Source organism: Gavia stellata, chromosome Z (assembly GCF_030936135.1).
Source record: "Gavia stellata isolate bGavSte3 chromosome Z, bGavSte3.hap2, whole genome shotgun sequence".
NCBI classification, from domain to species: domain Eukaryota; kingdom Metazoa; phylum Chordata; class Aves; order Gaviiformes; family Gaviidae; genus Gavia; species Gavia stellata.
In genome coordinates this window covers 2,163,088-2,178,459 of record NC_082637.1, presented here as the reverse complement: position 1 = coordinate 2,178,459, position 15,372 = coordinate 2,163,088, and the positions used below count along the sequence as shown (strand labels likewise).

General features: G+C 41.2%; 1 protein-coding gene across 1 annotated transcript in view; it reads left to right on the top strand.

Annotated features, from left to right (window-relative positions):
• The window catches only part of DCC (DCC netrin 1 receptor), a 362,206-nt gene that overhangs the window by 261,712 nt on the left and 85,122 nt on the right, over nucleotides 1-15,372 (top strand). The window contains exons 12-14 of the mRNA XM_059833384.1: nucleotides 5,986-6,127; nucleotides 8,739-8,849; nucleotides 13,915-14,109. Of these exons, the coding sequence (XP_059689367.1) occupies nucleotides 5,986-6,127; nucleotides 8,739-8,849; nucleotides 13,915-14,109 (448 nt within the window). The remainder of the gene's footprint in view (nucleotides 1-5,985; nucleotides 6,128-8,738; nucleotides 8,850-13,914; nucleotides 14,110-15,372) is intronic.

Sequence of the window (15,372 nt, the reverse complement as noted above, 5' to 3'; positions counted from 1 at the left end):
TAGGAGTATGCAAGATTTAAAATAGCTCTGCAAAAGAGCTATTGAGGTGGGTGTTGGTCTCTTCTCCCAAGTGACAAGTGATAGGACAAGAGGAAATGGCCTCAAGTTGCAGCAGGGGATGTTTAGGCTGGATGTTAGGAAAAACTTCTTTACTGAGAGAGTGGTGAAGCATTGGAACAGGCTGCCCAGGGAGGTGGTGGAGTCACCATCCCTGGAGGCGTTCAAGAAACGTGTGGACGTGGCACAGCGGGACATGGATTAGTGAGCATGGTGGGGTTGGGTTGATGGTTAGACTTGATGACCTGACAGGTCTTTTCCAACCTTAGTGATTCTGTGATTCGGAAAATTTCAGAACACTTTATGAAAGTACCTAAAGGTTATTCCTAGTTTCCATATAGAAGGAGTGTTCAGTGGTTTTGTGGGATCGTTGCTCAAGTCTCTCACCAAGTGCAGAACACGCCTGGCTCCCAAATCTGCTGTCTGACTCGGGAAATTACTTCAAATCCCAGCTCATGGGTGGGTCATATTTGAAGGAGAAATGTGCTATTTCTTGCTGCTGGCCATATATGGAGAGTAATAGCCCGTTTTGTTGTTGCATGAAATCATCAGGTTATTCCTTTTTTGAACTTTTTCCAACTTTTTACAAACGAGGTGAGTGTGTTCTATATGCTTAATCTACAGAAATTCACAACAGACTCTTCTCTACCTTTATTTCCCTTCCCCTACCTTGCAACTGTTCAGGCTTTGCCTTTTAACCTGAGTTAACCTGCGTTAACTCAAGCATATCCTGTATATAGTTCACCATCAGGTGGTAGATAGGAAATTTTAACCCACAAAATTTCTTCCAAAAATGTGAAATCTCTAATGGGCTTTGATCCTGGGTAGTGCCTGTCGTACCCTTTAGAGGTGCTAAAGAGGAGGTGCCTTTAGAGGAGCTCTGTGAGCTCACAGTGTGCCCTAGGTGTTTTTACGCAGGTGATATTCCCAGTTTGGTTTAGTTTGGCTCCGCTTTTCAGGCAGAATAGCCCACTCCCTTAAGGCACGTGATTGTCTCTGCTTAAAATCTCAGTGAGTTTTTGGAGTCTTCCTGCAGCATATCACTCCAGGGCTCTATTGTATCAAATACTTGATTTGTGTATCCAGCTGATTTGCTTGTAGATAACTGGACTTCCATTTGAAAAAAAAAATATCTACAGGATCAACTTAGTTAAGAAAAAGTCAGAAGAAAAGCATATGTGCAGAGACAAAGTGCAACAGATAGACTTCTTAAGGCAAGTACTAGTCGTCTGCTACCATAACTGAATGCATGTTTGCAAATACCTGTTAATGAATATTCACGTCCAGAGGATTATCGACTAAAATAAACTGACAAATGTTCTTTGCGCATCCAGAAACTTTGATTTGGTAAGATTCATGAGATTTTGGATGTTCCACATTTCCAATCGATGTAGAGATAATGTCTCAGCCTTTTCTTATTCTACTAAATAATCATGAAAATGGGAAAATGAAAATATCTTATGGTTTTGGAAACTACAGGAAAGATGTTAAAGGTTCAGCTCAGGTTTGGTTAGATCTGCTGGGCCAATGTCTCTTCTCCCTGAAAAGGCTTATCAAATACAATTGAACTAGGAGGGATCACGCCACGTAGTTTGCAATCTGTAAAGGGTCGTTTTGCAACATCCAGGGCATTCGCAGCTCTGAGAGAGGGGCAGTGCTGGTTGTCCGAGCTCATACTGAGCTGCTCAGGGTGGTTTTCTAATGGTGCAAGAAGGGACCGCGCTCCCATTGAAGAAGGATCATTTCAGCAAGCGGAGGTGGCCAGCGACGTTTTACTACATTTTTCCACATTGCATTCCAACCAGGACTAACAGGTTCCTAAATTCCTCTTGAAGCTGGCTTCATTTTATGGATTCCTTAGGAATCCTGGTACAACAGAAAGGAAATATTTTCTTTCTGTTGCTTACCTCTTGGATAAAGCATGAAGGATTACAGCAGTAGTCATTACTGCTCTCTCTTAAGCAGAAGAAGGGACAAGAAGCCTGTCAGAACCTTAGTCATTGATTTTCCTGGAGCAAAGGGTCACGTGTTAAGTACTATTGATAAAAAGCATCATTGCGGTGTCCATGGAGACCAGGTTGAGGTGAAAGTGAACTGTTACCGTTACAGTGACAGCTTTAGGTGGATCTGTAAAGAACCTGCTTTTTCCTCTAATCATAAGGAAGATCTTATTTATTCTACCTTGAGTGTTAGATCAAACCCATTGCTTCTGTGAGACCTGCTGTGCAGGGAGATGCAGTCACTGTTGACTTCAAGGCAGAGGAAAGGATATTTGGGGTCTCATAAAAACCGCTCAGCGCTTGCAGGTGTTGCAGTTCCAAGTGCTTCGATGCTTCTGCTGGAACTTTTGTTCGTCTTTTAAAAATCAAATTAGTGTCATGTTCAGGTTAGAAATAGTACGGCTGCAGTAATTCCTTACACCCCTAAAAACTGTGCATGTATAATTCTCACAAGTAATTGTACACGTGTAGTACTATGCCTGTGTACAACAGGCTTTGTCCTCTGCTGTGTTTGAGCATGTGCTTGGACATGCTTGGAGAACATGCTTGGACACTGTGACCCTTATGCCAGTGTGCCCTTCCTTTGGGAGCCTTCAGAGTTTTCTCTGCTCAGAAAGGTAGGGCCAATGCTGCCTGGTCAGGGTCCCGCACGGAGCACCCCAGGCTCATGCGACCTTATCATAGAATGGCTTGAGAGAGACTGGAGCCACTCCTGCTCCAGTTCCAAAATGATTATACCACCTATAAGTCTGTTAAATGGTTGCTGACTGTCCCCATCGAGGGGTTAAAGCACCCCAATGGCAGATCCATTGCTTGAGTATTGTTCCATTTGCAAGAAACTCTTTTCTTTGTTTGGGTGGACACTGGCCTGGAGAACCCTTCTTCTGAATGAGCGTAACCAACGCTATTGCTACCTCTCCTCGAGGACAACAAATTGTCTTGGGCCTCCTAGCTGTTTTAGCTCACACGCAGCTCAGCAGTCTTTTTTTGTTTGAAATAAAGTGTCAAAATGGAGCCTGTGGTTTGGAAATGATGGTGGACCGCCCAAAGATCCACTCAAAAGTCTGCGTTATCAAAAGGGCTTCCAAATGATGGGATTTCTTTCAAAATTCACCTGTGGTTTCTATCAGCTGATTCAGTTCTAAATTTTCTGTAAGCAGCACCTTTGGGTAAAAGTTGGTGTTACTGCACTTTCCAAACTTTGAGACCAGTGGGATTTTTCAATCCCCGAATCATTCCTGTAACCACCTACCTGCATGAGCTGTGCAACAGGTCCCTTAAAGCATTCCTGTCCCTCCACTTCTTTACTGTTTCTTCTCCATATATATTTTTTTCTTATCTCCAACCTATCAGGATACTCCAAGATTCAAGGGTAGATAACTTTATGGGCCCCTATTTTCACTCTTCCATCCTGTTTTTAGGTCAGTGCTGCAGGATGGATGCAGCTGCGATGTCAGAAGTGCTTTTCTTGTTGCTCTTGGAAGGGGCAGGGGAAGGATGGAGTTGTTCTTTCCTCCCCTTCTCTGAGAAAATAACCAAGTGCTCGGCTTTTTTCTCTTCCTGGGAAATGGGGCAATCAAAGAGTCTTCTCCTTGTAGCTGGGCTTGGAATATCAACAAATGCTGAGGTCCCCATGATGAGAGCATGGCTCAATGTTGTGCAGAGATCAGAAGAGTTGGGAGTGCACCAGTATCAAACAATGACTTACCGGCAGACATCCTCAGAGCTGCCAACAGAAATATGTTTTAAAGCCACTCTCTGGGTGTTTTCATTCTCCCATAAACATTTTATATGTAGGCAATTTCAATATGCAAAGTGACCAAATCTGTTTTTAAAACAATTGCTCTCTGGTTTGAAAAATGGAGTTTGTTCTGCACAATGCAAAAACCCCAGCATTATTTTACTCAGCAATGAAAACCTGAAGTATTGATTTTGAAATGTATAATTGATTGTAACAATCAATCACTGGGCAGTATATGTGCAAAATCGATTTTTCTATTGCAATAATTAATTTGATATGCGCTATAACATATTTATGCGGGAACTAAGCAACACAATAATGGTCATAAATTGTATTTGGTCAAATGCTATCCACTGTGATGTGGTTGACTTTTCTCTTTGTCTAAAAATTTGTAATACAGTGCTGTAAGAGATAGTGTAGATACAATTGTGAGGCCTTGCTCCATGAGAAACCCGTAATACCCTGAATACCTTATATCACGCTGAGTAAAAACTCCCGAAGGATTGGAGACTTGCAAGGAACAGCTGGTGCCCAGATTGTTTTAGCAGAGAATTGTTGATGTACAATATCAGCTCTTTTATCAGTCCAGCCCAGTAAATCTGGTGGTTTTCCTGAACAAGTTGATAGAAACTGTAATAAAGAATAGAAGGAATAGACATATGGATGAACATGATATGACGAGGAGGGATCAATACAGCTTTTGTGGAGGAAAGTCCTGCTATTAAAGTCCTTTGAAGGAAACATTGAGCACATGGGCAAGGAGATCCAGTTGATATTGTTGGCTTGGATTTCCTAAAGCCTTTTGATAAGATCCTGCACAAAAGGCCCTTGAAGAAATGAAGTTGCTGCAGCATAAGGAGAAAGATCCCTTTGTGATAAGCAACGGATGCAATAGAGAGCAAAGGACGGAGAAGGTGTTGGCGGAGGAGCACCGGCAGTGGGGTCGCCCAGTGATGTGTGCTCGGGTCCATGCTGGCTAGTGCACAGGATGGAAGTCAGGAAACAAGGGTTAGCAATTTAGTGTAGCAAAAGTGAAAGCTGATTGCTAAAAATCCTTACGATGCTGAGCGACTGGGAGATAAAAGAGTCAATGAAATTCCGTGTGGTTAAATAGAAGGGGATGCAGAGCAAACATGCGTACCTGCTGCTGTGCCCTGAACTAGCTGCTGCTGTTTGGGAAGGAGGTCTTGCCGTTTAAAGTCTGGAAGCATGGTGGTCTGGCAGTAAAAGCACCACTGAGCGTTGGGGTTTGCTGGAAAATGAACAGGGTTGAAAAGAAACCGATTGCTGCAGCGCTGCACAAACCTGCCGTGCACCCTCCACCAAACACGGGAAGGAAGAAAAGGTACAAGAGAAGGCGACAGGAATCGCTGAGTACATGGACTGGCTTCTGTATCACAGTGACAAAATTCCTTCAGACCTTCCTCCAAGGAGGGAGGTGGCAGAGATGGGTGTCTAGCCATGTAGGGGTGTGTCGGGAGCCATCAGGAAGGGATGGTTTCAGTTTGAGCTATTAGGCTGAGATAAGAGCCCTCCTACAACCTAGGCTGGACAAGCAACATTTAGAAAAAATAAGTAATTGGTCTTGGTGAATTGTATTGCTGCTGACTCTGGCGAATGGCTCAGGGAACATTCTCTTAGGTGTTGGGATCGGCAATAAGTTTATTCCCAAGAGGTTTGGCTTTCTTTACATTGATGTAACGAGGGTGCAGTAATGTTTCCATGAACATCTGTGGAATTAAAATGGCATGGAATTGTTAGAACGGCTCAGGTTGATATTTGTGTCCCACAGTCAAAGAGAGGTGACTTTTGGCACTTTGGGCTGAAAAGGGAAATGAGTTGTAGTGTCTATTCAGCCCCAGAGCTGATATTTCTAGTACCGTAGGTATTCTAGTGGCCTGTTGAAATGAAAAATTCCTGAAAAGGGAGAAAATTTACTATATAAATCCATTGTCTATATAGCCATCCACTGCTAGAGAATGCATAGGTTTTCTTTATGCCTGTGTGAATCGTTTTAGATTTGATTTGGTTTTCTTCCCAAAATAATAACTTAGTTGAATACAAGTTATTAGAAAAACATAGCCTTTTTCTTTTTCCTATTTTTTCCCATTCATTTTATGTGCTTTATTTCTGACATTTCTTTGCCAAAAAAAAAAAAAATCAACAATAATATCTCTTCTTTTACAGAGCATCAAAGTTAGCTGGTTGCCTCCACCACCAGGTACTCAAAATGGATTTATTACCGGCTATAAAATCCGACATAGAAAGACTACCCGCAGGGGTGAGATTGAAACACTGGAGCCAAACAACCTCTGGTACTTGTTCACAGGTCAGTGTTCACATGGTACAGCCTTGCAAGGTTTTGATGAATTAAATGCTTTGGGAATAAAATATACTTTCACTTCAAGGGAACATTGATTTCTTTGCTGGCAGGTAGCATTTATTGTGTTTTGCAAAGACAGTCTTTGTGGTGCTTTCTTTAAACCAATTTTTTCCTTAATGCTTTTATCATATGTTTGTGTCATGGATTTTATCATTAATGAATTTGAAGCTGAATTTCTTATGTCCAGTAGCTTAAGCCTCAGTTGTTTTTTTTTTTTAGAGTACTCAGTCAACTTCCCCTATTTTCTCATGGGTGCAAAACTATCGATTTCCCTTGGTTTTTTCCCAAGATTTTCGATGGAAAATATGTCCTCGCAGAATAAAAAGTGCAACACTAGATCATAGCAAAACTATAATTGCAATGAATTAAAGTAGCCAGATGAGTATCACAAGGGTAACAGTGAATTCTGGTAGGTGAAAATGAATTTTGCCTGAGTTCCTGCATTATGCCCAAGACACAGCTGAGAGAGCAGCAAAGCATCAAGGGAGAAAATTAAACTTTGTCGAAGTCAATGGCACCTTTGCCGCCCAATTCAGTATAACGATGATTTCACCTCAACTGACGTCCTTTATGTTTACTTTCACATGTAAAGTGTAATCGGAAGTAATTCTGAATTGCATATTTCAGAATAAACAATATCATTTTCTGTTTTGGAAGGAAAAGCAGTATTGTATTTCAGAATTAAATAAAAGGGCAAGTAGAATATTTTTATGAGGAAGACCTTAAATACTGAAATCTCAACTTGGTCACCTAACCTAGGCTCTTGACCAAATTCACCCCGAGACCTCTTCTGAAGGCTACATAACTGATGGCTGCACAACAAACAAGTACTTTCTGGGGGGAGATAGCATGTTAAGCATGTTAGACAAGTTGGAAAGGATCTATTTTCTGGCAGATAAAGTAGAAATAATGATGAAAGCTGCTCAGATGTTTGAGTTGCTGCTGCTCTGATGGCTTACAGAAGAAAACATAGCTATGCAGACAGAGTCCCGGCGCGAAGGCATGTGCCTCCGTAGCTCCACTACCACCATCCCTGTGGATCCCATCCCTGCGGATTGCGCCCTCGGCAAGGGGGAAAGGCTGCGGAAGGTTAAAGCCACTGCCTGCCGCATGGGAGCGGAGCAAATTAATCTCTGTTGCGGTCGACCCCCATGTCCTGAGCAAACTCTTTCTTTCACATGAATTATTCTGGGCTTGAAGAGCTGCGGGAGTCCTGGTGGGACTGTGGGCTTCAGGCAGCCCCAGCCCTCCTGCATGCCCTGGCTGCCGATGCCTCCGTGCAGCCCGAAGTGCTTTGTTTTACAGAGCTTGGGAATACATGTTTTAGAAAGCGATTAAGAAAAATATCCAGATTTCATTATTACTTCCTGCATGCATATATTGCGATTGCTGGAGACCGAGCTATGTGGCTCTTCTAAATGGACATTTTAAATATTAACACATAAGTACTTCACGTCTTTGCTGCAATCCTATTTGGTAGGCAGGTACTTTACGGGATAATAAGAACATCTGCGACAGCAGAGGAGTTTAGAGTTACAATGCAGGTTTTTAAAGAGCGGCTATCAATTTTAGAGTAGGCTTCCATGTCAGCTAAACGTGAAACTGCTCTTTTTAATTATGAGCGTTCTTCTCTGGAGAATGTTTGCAATTAAATGAAACAGTTTTTTCCTGTGCTTTGTGGTCAATATAGACCGAGCAAAAAGATAAACCTACATCCCCACCTCAGGGACTGGGAAGTCTTGTGGCACATTCAGGAACGCTGCTGTAATTGTTTTCTGATGGCTTTAGCCACAGAGGAAAACGTCTGTTTCTGAATTTGTGCTTACTTCATAATGTTGGTAAGACTTTATATTTTTCGCCTGAACTGTGTGCTCTGAAGTTAATCGGGAGCAGTGGAAAGCAAAATGCTCTTCAGTAGCTAACCTAGTTCCTAGCCTGCAAATTTTATGCATAAGGAGAGCATACCGGCGGTTCCCTGCATGGGAAAAGCAGTGAGCTGTTTTTGTTAAGTGTGCAATTAATGGCTTAGTTACGTAAAACAATTCTTCATTTTTCTGCTCTTTGGACTTCCGTTGATGTTGTATGTATGAGCGCAACTGATGGGAATTACGACCCAAACTAGTCCTGGGCCGGTGCAGCCCTCATTCAATTTCTGAAGCCTTTTCATTTGGTCAAAAATCTCTTTCCTGTGTGAATAATGTCCTCCCCCCAGAGCTGTTCTGCTACGCCCCCCATTGCTCGGCGGGTGCTGCCCGTACGACATCCCTGTGTATGTGTGCCGTATAACGCAAACCGGGCAGTGAGACACTGCGTGTGGCTGCGGTGTGCTGGGGGGATGCATTTCTATACATTTGCATATATATTTTAGATATATATGCATGTATATATGCATTTCTATAGATTTCCTTACATTGGCAAATCCAATGGACCATTACTAGAGATTTCATTTTACATTTTGTGAACTCTGGTATTGTCATTAATTTGGTGTTTTCATCATTTTCTTTCTGTATGATTTTTATTTGCCTTTTTTTCTTTTTTTTTTTTTTTTTTTAAACAGGGCTTGAGAAAGGAAGCCAGTACAGCTTCCAGGTGGCTGCCATGACAGTGAATGGGACAGGGCCCGCCTCAGACTGGTACACAGCGGAAACACCCGAGAACGATCTGGACGGTAAATGCATCTCTTTTAAAAGCTGTTGTCTCCAAAAGCCTTCCTGCTGAGGGGTGTCACTGCAGTCGTCACCCAGGCCGAGGTTAGGGTGAGATGCCCGGGGTCTAAACACCCCCCAGCAGATGTTTTCTTATACTCCTGGATCCCATACGTCCTGGGTTCTTGGGTTGTGTTTCGCTGTCATCACCAGGACCAAGGAGTCAGAAACCTTTGTTAAAATAATTCCCTGCTGGAATTGAGCTCCTGAGGATCATGGCCATTTGCAATAATACGGTGAAGTGAATCTGTAGCTTCATAAATGATAAAAGTAATCAATCGAAGAAAGAATGAAAACGATGCCAACAATCCTAACAGTTCACTAAGCAAATATTCAAATAGGTCAAATCCTGTTTCCCCAGCCTTTATTTGCAGATGTTAGAAATGCTGGTTGGCAACGAAGCTGAATAATTAGTGAAAGATGACGGGATGCAGATACCTGAAAACTGTGGGCTGTATAAATCAGTTCAGATGCTGACACAAAAGGGAGGAAAAACACTGAAATGAAAGGGTTAGATAAAATGACTGGAACATTTGAAGTAGTAAAGGAATAAAAGGAGAGTAATGAAAAAGTCTACCTAAAAAAATTAAACAGAGTGCAAATCAAATGGAACAAAGAATCTGACAGATGGAAGTCACGGCAAAACTACAGACAATCCATAAGAAGCAAATATGTAGTAGAAAGGAGATGAATAGAAAATAAAAGGAAGCTGATGAAAATTGCTAGGATTTTTAAAACAAAATAAGTCACCTAAAAGGGATCAAAGGCAAGCTGGATGAAAGAATAAATAAATAATCAGTTTAAATGCACCATAGTACTTGATGTTGCCTTTCTCTGACTGGCCGGATTTCCTTATGATCTCAAAATCAACCCGTGCAAATTGAAGAATTTCTGCCTTTTCCCTATGTCCAAATGCAATTTTCCAGCAGACCGGGAGTGACTGCTGTGCATGGCACACAAAATGGGAGAACCAGTGCCTGTGGTTTCTCATCAAGGTTTTAAAGAAGAAGTGATGCTTCTAGACGCGGTGTAACTATACCAACGGATCACAACATGCCGCGGTGCATGATGATATCTTTCTAATTATGCTTTGGCTAGACAGCACTTTGAGAAATGATGTTGTTAAGGTGTAAACAGCTGACTTTTCACTGGCGAGCGTAAAAGGTACATTCTGAACACGTCGCAGTATGCAAAAAGAAAGCAACGCATTTGGGCGCATTCGTTTTGATTTGCCTTTAGTACACGCTACATTCCTTTGAAGTTTTTGTGCCCAAATACACATGTGCATGCAAAGATGTTAATCGAGTAATCACAGGAGACGCGATGGAAGTAGGTGCATGCGAATCAATTCAAGCAAAGCCATTTTGTTCACATATTGTATTTACATGCATTTGCATTTGCAGTAGTGATGAATTGTCCTTGTGAAGCGGCAGCAGCCTGATGCCAGGAATGCACCGTGTTGCATATTAGAAACAAATAAACCCTGGGGAGAAATCTGCTTATGACTGTAGTTATGCAGAGTCCTGTAAGCGTCAGCTAACCAGGGAAGGGCTGGAGCGCAGGCTGGTAACCGCAATCCCCTCTCTGTCGCTACAGCTAATGCAGTTTCTCTTGCTTTCACTGGAAGCCTGGTCGGCATCAGCAACACGAAGACAAACAGTATCCTGGAGAACGGCCTCAACTCCCAGTGGATATTCATTTTAATTAGTGTGTTTTGTTAAAGTGATTAGAAATCCAAACATAGCTGCTTCTTCAAGGTTCCCTAGAAAGCTCGCGTGCCTTTACTGACGGCTGGGAAGGTTTTAAATATTTCTTTTAAGCCTCAAATTTTGTGCTTTAAAAAGAAAAAAAATAGAAATCGAAAGCACTGCTTTCCCCAAAGGGTCTGTTTTAAATAGCTTGAGCAAGGATGCAAGAGAATCGCTGATCAACTTGGCAAAGGTATGCTCCAGGAAAACAAGTTTAGGATGCTTGGTTTCTGGTTACTGCATTGAACAGATGGAAACTCTTATACATATTAGATGGTGATATAGTTTAGCTTCAGCTCTGAATTAGTGCTTTAAGAGCATGACAAGCTAGACTGCTATCATATTGTAATTTATACTGAAAAGTGATTGGGGAAATATTGGGACGAGTAGAAACTACCCTGACTTTGTAAAATGTACAACTTTGACTGTCTAAAAGTATTGCTAACATGACCCAAACGCAAAGCATTTTTCAAGCTCCACAGTGGAATTAGGGACCTTTAAGTAGCACCAAGTGCAGTATTCCCTGGATGGAAGACGTGGGTGCTCAAACCATCACGTAGAAACACAGCGAAGGACTCAGAGGCATGTGTGAGCAGTGGTGGCATCTCAGGAGGAGGCGTCACACCAAGCAGTGACACAGAACCTCAGCTTCCATTTTTTGGGAACCTAATTGTGCATAGGGGAAGAGAGTAAGAAATGCAGCACCAAGAAATGTGGTTTCGTGGGCGGATCTCACGAGGAATTGTCCTTTTGCATGCCAGATGCTGGTCTGTGGGGCTGGCTGACATCCACAGCTCAGGTGTCTGAGCACGGCATTTGCTAACAAGTACCCAAAGATTTCTTCAGCTGAGAGGAGAGTGATAAACTCTTGGTGCAGTTAAGAGGGGGACTGTAAATTTGGCTCATTTGGGACTTTAGGATGAAGAACTCATTTGGCACTTCATGTAGGAGAATGGGATCTCGAGGTTGCTTCTCAGAAATAGCTCTGGCATCGTGTTCAAGCCCAGGAGAAACAAAAGTAAACGAATTGGTCTAGAACTGCAAGGAAATGGCCCGACAAAGAAAGCAGAAATACGAGATATATGTTTCAATAAGAATGTTACTCCTGGGTATTTGAGTGCTGGGACACTGAAAATCAGCAGAGCCATGCGAAGGCTGGATGGTACAGTTTCCTGAAGAGTCGATGGGTTTAGATGTTTGGCTGTATGTTATGTTTGGCAGAAGTCCTTACTGTGGAAAACATCCCTCGTTGTAAAGAGAACCAAAAAATACTTTGTTTGAGGGGAAAAAGAGTAGTTGATTCTGACATTTAACTTTGTACTTTAGGTTGTGAAATACATCATACAAATTCTAAAATTCAGAGCTGTTTCAGAATAAGAAAAATGTTTTTTCCAGAAAGTGTTTGAAAGTAAAGCTAATTAAAATATAATTAAAATTGCTTTATACAGAAAGCTAAAGCAAAAAAATGCATCTTCAAAAAATAGCTGTGTTTATGAAACTTGGATATTTGAAAAGTAGTAAAAAAATGTTGTTCACCCCAGCTTCATTTTAGGGACTTAATTCACAGAAGGGCACAAAGAAGTTAAACTGTCTTTTGCTTTCTGAAACAAGAAGTCACGTTTTTTGCTCTGAAATGCGTGAATTGTATCTTTGAATTGTTTGAAATAAAGAATAGGAAATGTTTGAATAAAGTCGTTTTAACCCAAACGGCTGCCTAGAGGTATCTGTACGGCAATTGAAATCCCTGTGTTGTGTCAGATGTAAAAATTATCATTTGAAGGCAATCGGTTCTTTGAATGCTCTGATCTCCTTTGCTGCCTCTGAATTGCTACTTTTAGGAAGTTCGAGGGATTGCAGTATTGCTGCATTACCCAGCTTCTCATTTCAAGGCATTAAATTGTTATTTTATCTTTGGGGCTTGTAAGAAATGCTTCTGTCATTTGTTTTTCAAACAGCACTGTTGAGGAATAGCTGCTCAAGTAACTTTTGCTTCTGCATTAAAACAAAGTTTGGGAGTGGAGTTGGGGGTAAATGGCACCTTAACCTGACTTACAGTGGCACTACTGGTGTAGTCTGTGTCTTCTGTGTGTGAGTAGCTACTTTTCAGCGCATTTTCTTCAACCTTTAAACAAGACCCAGGCTTTGCAATTTTAAGGAGTTGAATGCAAAGGACTTCTAAAGTTGCTGGGTGTTTCAGACTGGTAATGTACTGATGGGATTTCCCTGAAGGTGCAACAGGTTTTCAGAGTACTCTAATGTGTTCGTAAGAATTCATCTGAAAGCATATAAAATACCAAGGATGCTTATATGGCACTGCTTATTGAAAAGTGTTAATTCTTCTTTTTAGTACCTTTTCCAAGGTTTACAGTGGGAATGCTTCACAACTGTGAAGTGTCTTTTGTTGGAGTTTACATCATTTTACATTATTACTGTTTTTCCTACCCTGTCCTTGTTGCCTTCCGTATAAGCTTTTATCTATTATATTGCAAGCCTTTTTATTGGGGAAAAATAGTAACTTGTCTCTTTCTGCTCTCAAAAAGACAAGCTACTGTGCAGCCCCTCTGAGAAGACTTGTGATATGGTAGTTATCGGGTAAACTCAAACAAAAGGCATTTACTCATCTAACCTTTACAGTAAGATTAGGCTTATAGAAGGCAAATAGACTCCGAGTGATTAATGACGCCTTCAAGTAATTAATTTTACCTGGGAATACCTGTAAATAAAATATCTCATTCTATTATTTTATTTTTGAAAAGTTGGCGTATTATTTAAAGCAGCTTCAAAGCAAGAGATGCATGTCCAAGAGTTAAAATTCACTTCTTGTTTTCGTGGGAAAGAGACAGATTATTGCCAGAATATATTACAAAGTAAACCTTTTTTACCTTTTTTTTTTTTTAAATAATCTGTGAGCACAAAGACAACTGTCAGGATCCTGCTGAACTTGTAAATAGACCAGGGAAGAGAACAGTTGTCCTACTGGAAATCCTCTTGCAGGTCATCTTTCATTTTCCTGCATCATTTTAAATCTCTTTTGTATTCTTGTGCTAAAGGTAGAAAGCACTAGGAGATAGTCTGTTTAAACCAGGATGAGGCATATCGTTGCTCTTGGAAGGGAAGGATGTAGCTCAGAAATAAAATTGCATGTAAGCTCTGCATGTAACTCTGGGGCATCTGGTTGGTTTTTTTGTGCAGATGTTTTAATCTAAGCTGAAAGCGTGTGAATAGTAAAATTGAATAAGTAGAATATTAATTGATACTTTTTTTTTTTGTTGAATCCCAGAATCTCAGGTTCCTGACCAGCCAAGCTCTCTTCATGTCAGACCTTTGACAACAAGTATCGTCATGAGTTGGACTCCGCCGCTGAACCCGAACATTGTCGTCCGTGGGTACATTATCGGCTACGGCGTAGGCAGTCCATATGCTGAGACTGTGCGGGTAGACAGTAAACAGCGTTATTATTCCATTGAAAATTTGGGTAAGTAATTGTTTTCTTTTCATTTCATTTCATTTCATTTCATGGAAAGAGGTTCCTCTGAGATGATGCTATTTTTGTGGGTTTATTTTCAGGCTAGCACTGGTGCTTCCTTTGTCTGTTGCTTTCTTAGGCTCTTTCTGCATTCCATTTTACGTTTGGTCTTACCTTCAAAACTCTGGGTACTCTCAAATGTCTCAAATCTCTTTGGTCAAATCCTCATTTTATTCAGTAGTTCTTATTAAGTTGTGTGCTCCTAATACTGACTCCCACTTGTGCAGAGAACTGGACCAAAAGATGTTATTCTCCGGGCTTGCTCCCCATGTTTGAATTTAATGGTAATCACAAAACTCCTATTTTGTGTCTGTCAAAATGGTGCCGAGAGAGAGGTGGTTATTCATTATTCATGGCACAGCCTCTGTGACACTTCATCTAAATTCTCAGCATGGTACGCAGGGACCTGGATCCTTCCAGTGGTGACGGACCGTTCTCCTTGCACTGGGAAAACAATTAAAAGTTTAAAGGAAGTCCAAAAGTTCAATGTTTTCCGTGTCCTTTCTTCTTTAGCACTTTTATTCCAGGTAAAAATTGTAAGCTTTCTGCTTAGTAATCTGGGAACGATCAGATATTACAGGAATGTTCATTAACTTGGTGCATTAGGGGTGCACAGCTAGATCAGTTACGTCAGTTCTATAGGACCAAACCTCTCTGACATCTGGGGGCACTTTTCTTTGGTATTTTACAGCACCATGAAATTGCATCGTCCAACCTTTTTGCTGTTTCCTCGGGGAAACCTGGAGAGTCAAATAAACTGTTTTTACTGTTACTTCATCAAACAGCTTCTCTATGTCCAGATGTATATTTCATGATGGAGGTATTTGCAGAGCCATGCATAAACACTCCCAAATATTCAGTGGGTTCTACAGAAGAAGGCAGATTTGATAACGTTTTGTGCAAGTGTGAAGTTATTATGCAAAATGGAAAGACGTCTGACTGGACTATGGAAGAAATTTTTGTGGAATATAAAGATAAAAGCTATTGCTAATGCATGTGTGTGTCTAATAACTAATGGTCAGGATTAAATGCAAAGTATTTTTTTTAATTCCAAAAGGGATTTAAATTCCCCCAAGCTTATTCTAAGTTGTTTCGTATCTTTAATGAGTTTTCAGTTGAGTCTTTCACTGCTCTTGACCAGGAGGTACTAGAAAAGAAAATTATATGGACAGAGCTGACTAAGCCAATGTGCTTTGGCAAAAGCTAAGGAGG